A 16,505-nucleotide genomic window follows, 5' to 3' on the forward strand; every position below is an offset into this window, starting at 1 on the left:
CAAAGTAGCCCTTTCTTGGCACTCATATTAAAAATATGTATATAAATTATTTTCACATAAGTATGTACTATTAAATTCCTCCATTTAATATTTTTTATATCAAAATATAATTAGTCAAAATATAACTAGTCAAAATATAATTAGAGATGTCTTGAATTAGCATTATGTCTACTCAAACTGTAATTAGAGATGTCTTGAATTAGCATTATGTCAACTCAAACTGTAATTAACAATATCTTGAATTAGCATTATGTCTACTCAAACTGTAATTAGAGATGTCTTGAATTAGCATTATGTCTACTCAAACTTTATTTAGAGATATCTTGAATTAGTATTATGTCAAATCACTTGAACCACTCTTCATGAAAAACATCAAATATAAAAGAAAAATGCTCAGTTCTGTCCAGACCCAACAAGTGCCTGACATATTCATTATCTAAAAATCCAGTGGACAAGCAAAAAAATTAGAATGCCAAATCTGAAGTGCCAAAATGTGCCTCTTACCTGCTGTCACATACTGTCAGTATGTATTAGCACCAGAAATCTTGTATACTGTTTGCTTAAGATGCTTGGTAACTGAGCACATGCTATTCTTATCTGAGCATGCCAAGTAACTTATTGGTGTGGTAGTTAAGTAATTTAAAAATGTTTTAGCTTCAAACATGTAATGGAAAGTCTGCGCAGCCCTTTGACATGTTAGACAGAGAAATGACAATGATTAATTTGGGAAAATATCAGGAAATATAATTAATATATTACAAAATATAGTAATTTCTATATCCTGAAGTGTGTGGTATCATCTAATTGAATCTCATGTGAAGTCCCTTGTAGCCAAACTAACATTTGGACACAGCAAATTCAACACTAACTGCCCTGATTCTTTCATACGTTTAGTTTTTTTTATTATTATTATTTTTTTTTGACGTTTCAGTTAAAGACATGTTTCAGTGAAAGAAAAAAAAATAATGTAGAGAGCAACTACGTCGGAAGTACATCTCAAGATTTCGAAGCTGTCTACACAAAGTCCTACTCAAATGCTTTACAGTGTTGCCAAATATACACTGCTTTGATTTTCAATGATATTTTGAACAACAGTGACCAAAGGCAGTTACTGTGGGACCAAAATCATACTGTGTACTGTTGCATTTTATGTATGTTGTCCATAATCAGTATTTAATTTTGTTTTGGTGTCAGTTATGGCCAGAGAAATCCAAAACCCAGTTCCTTTCACTGACCTCTGCAGAATACCTCTGTGTGTAAGTCTGGTGAAGAGATGTTGAAATGAGGTTTGGTGTGATCCAGATAGTAAATGGAGAATCTAGAAAAGCACAATAGTTGGTTAGGTAGCACATTTTAGCACATTTTTTCTTGTAAATATTGATGAAGTATCACTGGAAAGGTCTTCACACTGGAACAGAGCCCTAGCATTCCCCAATTCAGTTTCAGTGGTTCAAGGGAACAACCAAGCGGCTCTTGTTATTTAGTGCTACTCCTTGTTTACATCTGAAATTTACATCAAGGTTCTTAAATGTGGCTCTCTATTTTGGATTCTGTTCATTTTAAGTGAACTGATCAGTGGGGAAACACCTTTATGCTGGGTAAAATTTTAAAATTGTGTTACATACTGGAAATTAAAGTTCACATCCATATCCAAGTTAGAAATACAATTCACAAGCTGAAGCTAACTATATCTTAGTGCACAGTATAACTAGCCACAGTGATATTAACTATTTTTAATTCTTTCAAAACAGATGAATATATGGCTTTGTTCTTATAATTCAGTTTCTACCTTATTGTCATATAAAATAGCCATTGATATTGCTGACAATTTCTTTTTTTTTTTTTGCAGCATTGTAATTGCTTTATATATATAATGACTATCCATTACAGACCACAAGGTTCCTTTTTTTTTTATAAGAAGATACAATTAACCACTGGTAGAGACTGAGGATCAAACTTGTCCAAACAGGATTGTAATATTAGCATTCACAAGGTGTTTTGTCACAATGTCCTTCACCATAGTATTTTTGCATTTTTCTCATTGCTGTTTTATGTTACATTAATAAATTAAACATATATTTACATTTCTACTATGAATCTTTTAAAGGGGGGCTGGCCATTGTAATGTCTCGTTTGTTTGGCCTAGGCCAAAAACTATTTTTCTGTTGGTTTTACTCTCATTTAACATTTTCAGCATTGGAAACAAAATGGCTCTGTTGCATTTGGTGTTGATATCATTATGGTAGGCTTTAGTGGATGTACTAGTGTATATGTTAACAAATAGATGCACACCACCAGCTGTCCTAAATATTTGTGTTAAATATTTTACACTGATACAAATGAGCTAGATCCCTTCTAAAGTTCCAGTTATTACTGGCAACTATACCTTTGTCTTTAATTGAAAACCTGTCTTAATTGATTGGTATTAATCCTTATGAGAGAAAATCCAACCAGAAATGAAATATATTGGTTTAAAGTGAAAGTAATGAATGATGTACTGTACATTTTTAGTGCTGAGAACCAGTCTGTATAAATCATTTGAACTGGACATTTTTTCAAGGCATTGTCTTCTATAAAAATTGCATTGTGTGAAAATCAAAATTACTCTAAGCCTTTTCAGAATAGTGCATGTACTGGTCATAACGGGCCATGTGGATAAGTTTATGCCTTCATACGTGTGAAAAAAGAATGGAAAATAGATTTCTGGGATTTTATATTCTTATTGTTTTTTTATCAACTGTTGTATCACATCATAAATGTATTCTATATGTTGTAAACGTTCACATATTTCATATATAAAATAGTATTCAGTTAATAAAGTAAGAACATTTGCATTTAGCTCAGTCATTCTTATTAGTTCGTATACTCTCTATTATACTCAGAAATAAAAAAAATAATATCATAGCATACCATGGAATGTGATCTTTTATGCATAATCAGGAGTTGGCAAAGAACTAAAACTTCTCATATACCCCACATTTAGGCACAAGCTTACTCCTACTCAATGTTTGCCAGAACATCCAGTGTGTGTCTGCTGTTTGGTCAAAACCAAATCAGTCCTGAAAGAGGCCCCGTCAGCTGTCTTCTGAACATTACAGTAGCGATCAGAATGCTGAGCAGTTTTACAGTAACAAACAAAAAAAGACTAACATAAATGCTTGTTTGGTTTATTTATGAAAAGTGTGGAAAAGGATGTGGTCGAAAGCTGTCTTTTTTTAAGGCTCTTTAGGACTTATTGAGGATTCGCCACAGAGACCCGGACATGTAGTATGGTCTCAGCATGGTGCCCTCATTACGCTCCAGATCCTCCACTAGAGGAGACAAAAACATTACAGAGGAAGTGAAAACAATGTAGTCCTGTTGATTGGAATATATAGTAGCTTAAGACTGAAGTGTGAGCTAATAATGTTTTTTTTAATTCTACTCTCTCTGCAGTAAAGGGACTGGACCATGCAAGCTTTCAACTGTGTGTGCCCAGTGTCATGAACTGGTGGAATGAGTGTGTGTGTGTTTGTGTGTGTGTGTGTGTGTGTGTTTGTGTATGTGTGTGTGTGTGTGTGTGTGTGTGTGTGTGTGTGTGTGTGTGTGTGTGTAGCTTACAGAAGCAGAGAAAAAGGCTGTCCACACACATGCTGTACACACTGAAGAAGCCCTGAGCGATCAAGTAAGCTCCCGCCATAACCGTCTAAAAAAACAGCAGTAGTAGATATACACGTTGGGCCGTCAGTACTATAACAGGCACTGCTCTACAGAATAAATGTGTAAATCCTGGTTATTTACAAAGTGACTTTACAATTGCTGTCATTAAATCCTTTGATATCTAAAGAAAGAACCATTTATACAGTGTACTGAATATGCTGATGTTTTGATCTCACACAGAAGCAAGTGTCAGCACTTGAGTTTGTTCTGAGGTTATCCGACAGTGGAGGCAATACATACGATAACGGGCAACCAGTAGTAATGCAGCAGCTGAATCTGGAAATTGTCATCTGGCAGCCTGATTCTCCCAGAGAAGAAGAAGAAAGCCAGCAGACCTTACAGGGAATGTAGAAAACCCCCAGAGTTACCTTTCAAAGTGTGTTGTACCTTTTAAATGTGATGAAGTGTAGTATGGGTAACATACACATGACTTCACACTGTATTTCTCACCCACTAATCCGACCACCAGCACCATGCTGAAAAACAGCAGTGTGTCTGTAACACATTCCAACACCACCACCCTGTGGACAGAGGGGCATGGTCAAAGACAGCGTGCTAAACTTGAGCTAGAACAATGAAACACATAAAAATGACTGATCAAAGTAGCCCTTTCTTGGCACTCATATTAAAAAATATGTATACAAATTATTTTCACATAAGTATGTACTATTAAATTCCTCCACTTAATATTTTTTAAATCAAAATATAATTGTCAAAATATAACTAGTCAAAATATAATTAGAGATGTCTTGAATTAGCATTATGTCTACTCAAACTAATTAGAGATGTCTTGAATTAGCATTACGTCTACTCAAACTGTAATTAACAATATCTTGAATTAGCATTATGTCTACTCAAACTGTAATTAGAGATGTCTTGAATTAGCATTATGTCTACTCAAACTGTATTTAGAGATATCTTGAATTAGCATTATGTCAAATCACTTGAACCACTCTTCATGAAAAACATCAAATATAAAAGAAAAATGCTCAGTTCTGTCCAGACCCAACAAGTGCCTGACATATTCATTATCTAAAAATCCAGTGGACAAGCAAAAAAATTAGAATGCCAAATCTGAAGTGCCAAAATGTGCCTCTTACCTGCTGTCACATACTGTCAGTATGTATTAGCACCAGAAATCTTGTATACTGTTTGCTTAAGATGCTTGGTAACTGAGCACATGCTATTCTTATCTGAGCATGCCAAGTAACTTATTGGTATGGTAGTTAAGTAATTTAAAAATGTTTTAGCTTCAAACATGTAATGGAAAGTCTGCGCAGGCCTTTGACATGTTACACAGAGAAATGACAATGATTAATTTGGGAAAATATCAGGAAATATAATTAATATATTACAAAATATAGTAATTTCTATATCCTGAAGTGTGTGGTATCATCTAATTGAATCTCATGTGCAGTCCCTTGTAGCCAAACTAACATTTGGACACAGCAAATTCAACACTAACTGACCTGATTCTTTCATACGTTTAGTTTTTTTCATTATTATTATTATTTTTTTTGACGTTTCAGTTAAAGACATGTTTCAGTGAAAGAAACAAAAATAATGTAGAGAGCAACTACGTCGGAAGTACATCTCAAGATTTCGAAGCTGTCTACACAAAGTCCTACTCAAATGCTTTACAGTGTTACCAGATATACACTGCTTTGATTTTCAATGATATTTTGAACAACAGTGACCAAAGGCAGTTACTGTGGGACCAAAATCATACTGTGTACTGTGGCATTTTATGTATGTTGTCCATAATCAGTATTTAATTTTGTTTTGGTGTCAGTTATGGCCAGAGAAATCCAAAACCCAGTTCCTTTCACTGACCTCTGCAGAATACCTCTGTGTGTAAGTCTGGTGAAGAGATGTTGAAATGAGGTGTGGTGTGATCCAGATAGTAAATGGAGAATCTAGAAAAGCACAATAGTTGGTTAGGTAGCACATTTTAGCACATTTTTTTTTGTAAATATTGATGAAGTATCACTGGAAAGGTCTTCACACTGGAACAGAGCCCTAGCATTCCCCAATTCAGTTTCAGTGGTTCAAGGGAACAACCAAGCGGCTCTTGTTATTTAGTGCTACACCTTGTTTACATCTGAAATTTACATCAAGGTTCTTAAACGTGGCTCTCTATTTTGGATTCTGTTCATTTTAGGTGAACTGATCAGAAGGGAAACACCTTTATGCTGAGTAAAATTTTAAAATTGTGTTACATGCTGGAAATTAAAGTTCACATCCATATACAAGTTATAAATACAATTCACAAGCTGAAGCTAACTATATCTTAGTGCACAGTATAACTAGCCACAGTGATATTAACTATTTTAATTCTTTCAAAACAGATGAATATATGGCTTTGTTCTTATAATTCAGTTTCTACCTTATTGTCATTTAAAATAACCATTGATATTGCTGACAATTTGTTTTTTTTTTGCAGCATTGTAATTGTTTTTTATATATAATGACTATCAATTACAGACCACAAGGTTCCTTTTTTTTTGAATAAGAAGATACAATTAACCACTGGTAGAGACTGAGGATCAAACTTGTCCAAACAGGATTGTAATATTAGCATTCACAAGGTGTTTTGTCACAATGTCCTTCACCATAGTATTTTTGCATTTTTCTCATTGCTGTTTTATGTTACATTAATAAATTAAACATATATTTACATTTCTACTATGAATCTTTTAAAGGTGGGCTGGCCATTGTAATGTCTCGTTTGTTTGGCCTAGGCCAAAAACTATTTTTCTGTTGGTTTCACTCTCATTTAACATTTTCAGCATTGGAAACAAAATTACTTTGTTGCATTTGGTGTTGATATCATTATGGTAGGCTTTAGTGGATGTACTAGTGTAAATGTTAACAAATAGATGCACACCACCAGCTGTCCTAAATCTGTGTTAAATATTTTACAGTGATACAAATGAGCTAGATCCCTTCTAAAGTTCCAGTTATTACTGGCAACTATACCTTTGTCTTTAATTGAAAACCTGTCTTAATTAATTGGTATTAATCCTTATGAGAGAAAATCCAACCAGAAATGAAATATATTGGTTTAAAGTGAAAGTAATGAATGATGTACTGTACATTTTTAGTGCTGAGAACCAGTCTGTATAAACCATTTGAACTGGACATTTTTTCAAGGCATTGTCTTCTGTAAAAATTGCATTGTGTGAAAATCAAAATTACTCTAAGCCTGTTCAGAATAGTGCATGTATTGGTCATAACGGGCCATGTGGATAAGCTTATGACTTCATACGTGTGAAAAAAGAAAGGAAAACAGATTTCTGGGATTTTATATTCTTATTGTTTTTTTATGAACTGTTGTATCACATCATAAATGTATTCTATATGTTGTAAACGTTCACATATTTCATATATAAAATAGTATTCAGTTAATAAAGTAAGAACATTTGCATTTAGCTCAGTCATTCTTACTAGTTTGTATACTCTCTATTATACTCTGAAATAAAAAAATAATATCGTAGCATACCATGGAATGTGATCTTTTATGCATAATCAGGAGTTGGCAAAGAACTAAAACTTCTCATATACCCCAAATTTAGGCACAAGCGTCCTCCTACTCAGTGTTTGCCAGAACATCCAGTGTGTGTCTGCTGTTTGGTCAAAACCAAATCAGTCCTGATAGAGGCCCCGTCAGCTGTCTTCTGAACATTACAGTAGCGATCAGAATGCTGAGCAGTTTTACAGCAACAAACAAAAAAAGACTAACATAAATGCTTGTTTGGTTTATTTATGAAAAGTATGGAAAAGGATGTGGTCGAAAGCTGTCTTTTTTTTAAGGCTCTTTAGGACTTATTGAGGATTCGCCACAGAGACCCGGACATGTAGTATGGTCTCAGCATGGTGCCCTCATTACGCTCCAGATCCTCCACTAGAGGAGACAAAAACATTACAGTGGAAGTGAAAACAATGTAGTCCTGTTGATTGGAATATATAGTAGCTTAAGACTGAAATGTGAGCTAATAATGTTTTTTAAAATTCTACTCTCTCTGAAGTAAAGGGACTGGACCATGCAAGCTTTCAACTGTGTGCCCAGTGTCATGAACTGGTGGAATGAGTGTATGTGTGTGTGTGTGTGTGTGTGTGTGTGTGTGTGTGTGTGTGTGTGTGTGTGTGTGTGAGTGTGTGTGTGGCTTACAGAAGCAGAGAACAAGGGTGTCCACACACATGCTGTACACACTGAAGAAGCCCTGAGCGATCAAGTAAGCTCCTGCCATCACCGTCTAAAAAAACAGCAGTAGTAGATATACACGTTGGGCCGTCAGTACTATAACAGGCACTGCTCTACAGAATAAATGTGTAAATCCTGGTTATTTATAAAGTGACTTTACAGTTGCTGTCATTAAACCCATTTATACAGTGTACTGAATATGCTGATGTTTTGATCTCACACAGAAGCAAGTGTCAGCACTTGAGTTTGTTCTGAGGTTATCCGACAGTGGAGGCAATACATACGATAACGGGCAACCAGTAGTAATGCAGCAGCTGAATCTGGAAATTGTCATCTGGCAGCCTGATTCTCCCAGAGAAGAAGAAGAAAGCCAGCAGACCTTACAGGGAATGTAGAAAACCCCCAGAGTTACCTTTTAAAGTGTGTTGTACCTTTTAAATGTGATGAAGTGTAGTATGGGTAACATACACATGACTTCACACTGTATTTCTCACCCACTAATCCGACCACCAGCACCTTGCCGGAAAACAGCAGTGTGTCTGTAACACAGTCCAACACCACCACCCTGTGGACAGAGGGACATGGTCAAGGACAGCGTGTTAAACTTGAGCTAGAACAATTGGTACTCATATTAAAAATATGTATACAAATTATTTTCACATGAGTATGTACTGATAAATTCCTCCAGTTAATATTTTTGCCTTCAAAACAAGGAAATGGAAGTAATTTGTTCCACAACAGCAACATTAAATCATTCACATTCACACACAACCCCATACGTTCAATAATATGTACGAAACATCTCCTCTGTCTGAGGACTTACCGGTTAATATTTCTCCTCAAGAGCATATAAGCATTCTTGCCAGACACATGGAAATTGTTTCCATGTATAGCAATCTGTATATTATCAACCACAAACAGCATGTTGAGTCAGATTGTACACTCCGTAAATTTCACTAGTCATATGGACACAATTACATACTTTGATGCTATTACCACAAAGTGAAAAAAAAACCATATCATACTAATATACACCATACAGTTTTTCATTTAGTTTTTATCTAATACTCATACTAACGCTAGACAACCGATCACTGAAGACACATAAAAACAGTTATTTCAGCATCGATCATTTTTTTGTGTGCAGCTGGATATGAGACACACCATGATATAGGTGTTTCTGTGGAAGAACTTGAGGAATTTATCCAGGAACCAAAAGCAGCATTTGAGGGACATCATCACAAACTGACAACAGAAATTCCGGCAGTCTGTGGAGTAGACAATTGTGTCACATTACAGTTACAGACAGGAGAAAGCAGGACTAAGGTCATGAAGGTTTTATATATATTGTTACCTCTGAACCTATGGTCAAGATATTCCAGTAACATCCGAGGGACCTGGAATATGGTAAGGATGACAGCACCCAATGCTAAAGAGCCGACATGACACCTTGAAAAAAAGCAGTTTAGTAGACTTTAGAGGTGGGGAGCAGTTAGGACTCTGTACTAGGTTAGTAGTCACCAAACCAAGGGAATGTACTTTCGGGTGTGGCTGATATCAAAGCAATCGGAGCGGAGCAGGGATGAAACACGAGTGCTATGTACCCTAGTGTCCGGATGAAGGCTTGTAAGAGAGGGTACGGGGGAATGTCTGCTGGTTTACTGAAGGCCCAGTAGAAGGATGCGAAGGTACCGGCTAGTGTACACTGGCCCAGGGCGATGATGAAGTTCACGCACCAGAGGAAAGCCAGCAAATTATAGATCTGCAGGTAGGGTGCGATCCTTGAGAACAAGTCCGTGTCATCGTATTTAAAAAACACACAGCGCACAGATGGACAATCAGGATGGAGAGAAGCACTGAATTCCTGAAAAGAAACAAGAAGAAGACAACAACAACAGTATAAATAAAAGGAAAGAGATGTGAAATGAATCATTACCAGGCTATTGGAACATGTCAGTAATCTGAATGCATCTAAAATAAGTCATTGTGAAGTATGAATATCATATGAATATCATATACATTCACCATATTATGTCTGTATGAAGCTGCAAATAGCAAAATGTGAATGTTATACTATATATTTGAAAGGGAACAATATTACAGTTTGGGTTTATAGTGTGTGGGTGTATGTAGGCGACTGACCTTGGGAATGCAAATCTCTGAGCCTGTGATAGAACTACAGTTGGCTATGGAGGAGTTGAGAGCAGCGACATGGTATACAGGAGCACCTGATGTGGCCAAATACCTGAGGGCAGTAATGGTCAAGGACACAGCCTAACACACACACTCTACACACAAAATACTGACACAAGCACATTTTCAACAACAAACTACCAATACAATCCAAGCTACAGCACTAATTCAGTGGCGAGGACAGATATACAGTTACTGCCTTGCTTTGTTAGCAGGAAGTGAAGGTAGGTGAGAAGAGGAAGTGGCAGAGGATACAGGCTAGTGATTCCCCAGTAGGCCATGCTTATCACCACCAGCAGGAACGTCACCAAGGGGTAAGCCAGTGTGGTCGTCACACAACTCACCGCCCTACACACAGCACAGAGCACAAAAGGCCTCATGTAGCCTTAAGAGCACAAGAGAGCCTTTATACAGGCTGCCCCCGCGAAGTGGCTTTATATGAGTAATAATGTAGGAATGCCGAGTGCACTGATTTAAAGAAAAATGTTAATGGGTTTCTTGTATCCAAGGTGATTTTCTGTTTATAAACAACAGCAACAACAACAAAAACAAGAAGGACATAGCAGATGGCTGACATTTGTTTAAAGAAATGCTGGCAATGGATATATTTACTACCGCCTATGTGTCTGAAGGCCTAAAAAGCTCTACCTGTTGGACTCTTTGATCAGTGCCAATGCAACAGATATTCTCCTCCCCCGATGTGTCAGGAAGAGTAAAATTACGAATTCCAAAAGACACAGGCTCACCACTGCCACATAAACACAAACACACAAAAATCATTCACATACAGCAACAGTATAAACCAAAGCCATGCATCCATTCTTAGAAAAATTCCTTTCTTTACAACATGTTTGTTTCTACTTTATATACTGTCAATACATGTCTTGTGAGAAAATCTGATAGCCCTTACAGAAGAACAGCCACGTCTCTTTCACTTGAAGGTAGACAGAGAATTCTGAATTATAAGTAATGTCACCGAGGGTGAGTTTGGAGTGTCTGTAGTGGTTATATTCCCGGTAACAGTAGTAGATACCTGAGAAAGACAGAGTAGACAGCTTACATCCTCATTCACTAATCTAACCCCCTGCAATTTGTCTTTAAAATTAAGGGTCCCATGCAGAGTTCATACACTATAGGGCAGCAAATCAGTGCCAGTCATAGAACCATCCACAGTAATTTGGTATTTTCCTTGTTTCAGTGCAGCAGGAGACCATTCATGAAGGGCTTAATTATTACCCAGTGAGCTGGTCGCTAATGGCAGGTATGTTAAAACATGTATTGTACAGGCTTACCATACGCTGCAGCTACGAGCACTCCCACGATGAGAGCCAACAGTAGCACGAACATCAGATATCTCATAAGCAGGAGGAACATGAGGCTAACAACCATAGCAACCACCAGACCTCTGAGAGAGAGAGAGAGAGAGAGAGAGAGAGAGAGAGAGAGAGAGAGAGAAAAATATTTACTTAAAATGCATACAGAAAGTTTCAAATTTGTTGTGTATTACTCATCTTAAAATTGATTTAACTATTTTTCCTCATCAATCTAGATAAAATACTCCTCAACAAGAAAACAAACATTGGTTTTTATAATGTTTTGTACATTTATTTAAAATAAAAGTCTGAAATACTGCATTAACATACATATTGAGGTCTGTTGTTAAGACACTTTTTATTGAGCTCTGTTGAATCCTACTTCTATCAATGGTCCCTGTAATTTTTTTTAAACTTCATTAGGGTTCACCTGTGCTTCACTGAATTGACTGAACATAATCAGGGAAGGCAGAAATCTGTCTGTTTATGGACTCACAGTTCATAGTGTCTGAGTGAAAGCCAAGTCATGAAGTTCAGAGAATTGTGTCAAGAATTGTGTCAAGACACAGATCAGGGGAAGGTTACAAGAAATATTCTGCAGCTTGGAAACTGCCCAAGATCACAGTAGCTTCCATCATTCTCCAATAGAAGAAGTTTGAAACCACAAACAGTCTCCCTAGATCTCGCTGGCCAGTATTATATGTAGTATTGTATTGCATATAGTATTGTATTCTATGCAGATTGATGAAGGAAAATCAACTGAAATCTTTCTGTATATATATATATATACACACACACACACACACACACACACACACACACACACACACACACACACACACAGAGACACACACACACACACACACACTATACAATGTCTGGGTGTAATACAATCTTGTATAAAACTAACTTACATTAATATCCAATACCATGATGTAGCAAAATCCTCAAAAATCCGTAACCCCACTGACTTAAAGTTGAATCCTGAAACAAGAGAGCTGCAAGCAAAAAATACTGGTCAGCAAAAGCAGCTTATAGATCAACACCAACCATCCATGCATATGTGTGTGTGAGTGTGTGTGAAGGATTACTCCATAGCACTCTTTATGTGCTTGACTGTTTCATCTACGGAAGCGAATCCAGGGAGAGAGAAGTCTGGAGGAACGTCCTGTAGTTCAAAGCTAGGCAGGCATTTCCCTAGTGCTGAGGGGAGAGAGACACAGAGAAACAGAAAAATAATATGACTTTAAAAATGAAACCTACTGACTTATGATGGCGGTAAATGCACAGTCCTGGTGGTTTGGTTATGTTTTAGTGCATAGCATAGTCAAACTGTTACAAAACAGGATGGACAAATAGACAGGTAGTTGTAAAGGTAATCCTGCTGTCTGTACCTGGTTTACTTGGGGTGTAGAAATACGGACAAAGCTCTTGATTGAGGATGTCTTGAACACTCTGTAGTAGAAATGCATGTGAAAATCTCATTAACATACTGAATCCTATGTATGTGTGATTGGCTTAACCAATGAATTAATTCCATCTACTTGGAACAAAGGGTTGCATATTGCAAAGACTTCTGATATGACAGATTCTGTTCTGTCAAGGGGGTGGTGAGGATTTATTTGCCAGCGATAAAGTTGGTTACATTGCTCATTTGCAGTGTGAGGTTTTACCATTGTGGTTTGGGCAAGGTCAAGTCTAGGATCACAATACTGCTGCTGAAAGAAGTCTTTAGGTAGGGCATCTGGGGCATACGCCTCTGGGGGCAACTTCCAGAACTCCGAAGGGCATTTTTTAACACAGACCTGCAAGCCAATGCACAAACACACAGAGTGAAGGAGATCTTATTTGAGCAGCTAAACACAGTGTTGCTTTTCATATTTATATCTACACTTCATTGTTCATTGCATGATACAGAAAAAGGCTCCTAAGCCAAGCAACAAAAAGATACCCAAGCCCCCAGACTTACAAACTTGCATTCACATACTACATAATAAACTGTTTTGTAATAAATGAGTCTCATGTGCAGATTTCTAATAGGCTACATTCAAACGTGTTCAGCCTCTGTACAATTTCAACAGGAAATCTTTGTGGAAATCTCACTTGAGTGGTTGGACACTGGAGACCCTCTAGAGTGGCATCCATTTCTGTGGTTGCTCTGGCACACTTCAGAACGTCAAAGTAGAGGACATTTGGTTTGTCACTGAAACACAAGAGGATGCTGGAAACAAATGCAGCTTGACACATGAATATTAGCCAATTAAAGAAACAATTTTTATTCAGTTTTTTGAGCATGTGTATCAGGCTTCAGTGGTGTAGTCACACCATTACTCCCCTAAATGTTCTTTCTTCTAGGGTGAGTTTGATTGGGGTAAACAATAAACTCCGTAGTGTTGTGACACTCCTAGACCTGAGTTTGGACCCTTTGTTTTAGAGGCAATCATTAAACATGTGTGATTTGATTGGGTCCACTTGTTGCTGTGAATTGCCAATCATGAAAATATTTAACCTAAAATCTAACCCATCTTGCACTGTTGCTCTTTAATGTATCCACATGATTTGAACCTGCACAGCTCCACTGTAATGCTAGTTCTACTCATTTGAGAGAATATTGACAGTGTTCCTTACATACTGAGTGTGCTGTTTTGGTATTCCTGTGAAGACATAAATACTAATCCAGTATGTGAGGGACTTACAAATTGACTCCAGATCCACAGAACATCCCAGTGGAATTCCGGGGCAACAGGACATGACGAGGGTCTCCATACAACAAAGCTGTGTTACAACCTCTGTTAGAAGGATATCTCACAAGCCATACATGTGTAAAAGACCTTTCTTATAAGCCCAGAATAATCATTTTTCCATGAAAGTGTAGTTGGAAATGTTTCTTACCCAGGATGCCAATAAGCATATAGCTGACAATGGCAGCCACAAAAGCCATACAGCAGATAATGTCTGTACAACTCCTGAAGAAAAACAAGAAGTATTGCTACACACTTGTATCATTTCAATTATGTAATAAAGTTATTTAGCTAAGTCAAATGACTTTCAAATAAGTTTTAGTAGATCTATGGCCTTCATATATTTCTTGTATAGAGCTAATAACAGACATTCTGTGATCCATGATGTGTGTGCTTTAAATAGTTTACTAAAGTCAACTGATATGAAGGAGTAAATGGGAGGAACATTGAGAGATTTAAGGACTCACCTCTTGCTAACTGGTCCCCTGAAAAAAGGCTCATATGGGAAAGGTTCCCCTGAGAACATAGAATATAATGAGTTTAAACCTATGAAAAACATACATTCAGTCAGGTGTGTCTGAACTTTTGACTGGTACTCTATATTTTGTCTAACACATTTTATATACAGTTACATATTTTTATGACACCTTCTGTACACATATGCTTTTGATCTGATACATAGTTACAGATCGTACACTACATGAATGTTTTTAATATGAAATAGACCTAGCAAGTATGTAAGAGCTATTATAATTTTAACATGAAATGTACATGATAGTTTTGTACAATGTTTATTTGTTAACCATTGCATATGGCGTATGGGTTTCTCATAAAATCTTTGGCATATGGATGGATATATCTGAAAAAACAAACAAACAAACAAAAAAAAAACACCTCACCATTATAATGCGGTTTCCTGACCATCGTACTCTTCCTCCTTGCACTTTCGATCACACAGAGTCCGCAATGTGTAATGTTACAGTAAAAAATATTCTTACATATGATACTCTGTTCTTATGACGCACACATTCCAGGTTATGGACACATTGTGACGTGTGAAGTCACAGCACGTTCTCATTCTCAGCTCATCAACAAAGGCATCTTGGTCGCGAGCACCTGCCTTCCATGCTGTGCGATGCTCACACTCTGCTTGCTATGTCATGCGTCGGATATTTAGGCCTATACGCTTAAACTGTCCAAGGTTACTGTGCTTTTAACGTACTAAAAAAAGCTAAACAAATAATAAAATAATCTTTACATAATAATGTAACCTTAGGCTTGTCACCAAGATATAACCTGAGGCTAAATGACACGCACCCCGTCCCCTCCCAAAACTACGTCTATGCGACTGACAAATAATTTTTTGACAATTCTGAAAAAAACTTTAAAGTCTGTAATGTATGCCAGAATAAATGAATGCTCCCAACTCCAATTTTTATCAGGAAGGACATGGACCCTGATTGATTGTTTATTTGAGATAAATAAAAGTCTGCAGTCAGTCTGCGCTTAAAAGAAGACTCTCCCGCCCCCAATCGAGTAACACTTTTAGTACATTTTACCGTCATTCATCGTCGAATCACAGGACGATCGCCGTGTGATTCGTCTGTTCGTCTGTCACTCAGAGCTGATCCATTTCTACGTGTGTTATTGATGAATTTGTGTGTCAATCTGTGTGAAACTAAACAATAAACAATCATGAAATCATTACGGCGTTCCCTTCACGTCGGATACATTTCCAAAAATGTTGTAAAACAAGTTTACAGCTGCTGAAGTTGCAGCAGTTTTGGAAAATAGCGGCGAAGGTAACGGAGCTTTAGAGCCTGAGGGTTTGATTCCTTTGATGAAGAAGAATACAAAAATAAAAGATATCGATGGCTAAATTTATATGATTTTACAATGTTGCTAACGAAACAACAGTGGATTAAGATAGCTACTATATATACTGCTTCTGTGAAAAATTAATGAAATTGATTTCTGATACACTTAGCACAGTAAAAATAATACAGTAAAGTACAGTGGGAAAACAAATCACACACACGCACACACACACACACACACACACACACACACACACACACATATATATATATATATATATATATATATATATATATATATATATATAAATAAATAAATTATATATATATATATATATATATATATATATATATATATATATATATATATATATATATATATATATAATTGTTGTCAAAGGTTTGTTTTTAAGCATGACAACAAAGAACGTAATGCTTTCTGAAATTAACTTAAATTTCTTCTTTCATTCCAACAGATGAGAGGTTATTTTAGCCTTTGACTGAAGATAAGGCACATGCACTACACAAATTTTACTTC

General features: G+C 36.6%; 1 protein-coding gene across 1 annotated transcript; it reads right to left on the reverse strand.

Moving 5' to 3' along the window:
- Positions 1-3,151: 3,151 nt before the first annotated feature.
- LOC118241452 (choline transporter-like protein 4) lies at positions 3,152-15,719 on the reverse strand. The gene is made up of 22 exons (XM_081722304.1): positions 15,710-15,719; positions 14,618-14,666; positions 14,302-14,375; positions 14,106-14,184; positions 13,513-13,612; positions 13,083-13,214; positions 12,804-12,864; positions 12,501-12,612; positions 12,324-12,407; positions 11,389-11,501; positions 11,007-11,129; positions 10,745-10,844; positions 10,352-10,444; positions 10,046-10,148; positions 9,508-9,767; positions 9,258-9,352; positions 9,068-9,171; positions 8,727-8,800; positions 8,398-8,468; positions 8,188-8,282; positions 3,601-3,685; positions 3,152-3,311 (listed from the first exon to the last, which is right to left on the reverse strand). The coding sequence occupies exons 1-22, from the start codon at positions 15,717-15,719 to the stop codon at positions 3,226-3,228; spliced, it is 2,103 nt and encodes a 700-aa protein (XP_081578430.1). The 3' UTR covers positions 3,152-3,225.
- Positions 15,720-16,505: the final 786 nt, after the last annotated feature.

The sequence above is a fragment of the Electrophorus electricus genome, chromosome 1 (assembly GCF_041902795.1).
Source record: "Electrophorus electricus isolate QZ-2024a chromosome 1, ASM4190279v1, whole genome shotgun sequence".
NCBI classification, from domain to species: domain Eukaryota; kingdom Metazoa; phylum Chordata; class Actinopteri; order Gymnotiformes; family Gymnotidae; genus Electrophorus; species Electrophorus electricus.

Coding starts and splice junctions, on each gene's coding strand:
- LOC118241452 (XM_081722304.1), bottom strand. Junction 12,613..12,803: donor CTACACCCCAAGTAAACCAG/GTACAGACAGCA, acceptor CTCTCCCCTCAG/CACTAGGGAAATGCCTGCCT. Junction 9,172..9,257: donor TCTTGACCATAGGTTCAGAG/GTAACAATATAT, acceptor TCTACTCCACAG/ACTGCCGGAATTTCTGTTGT.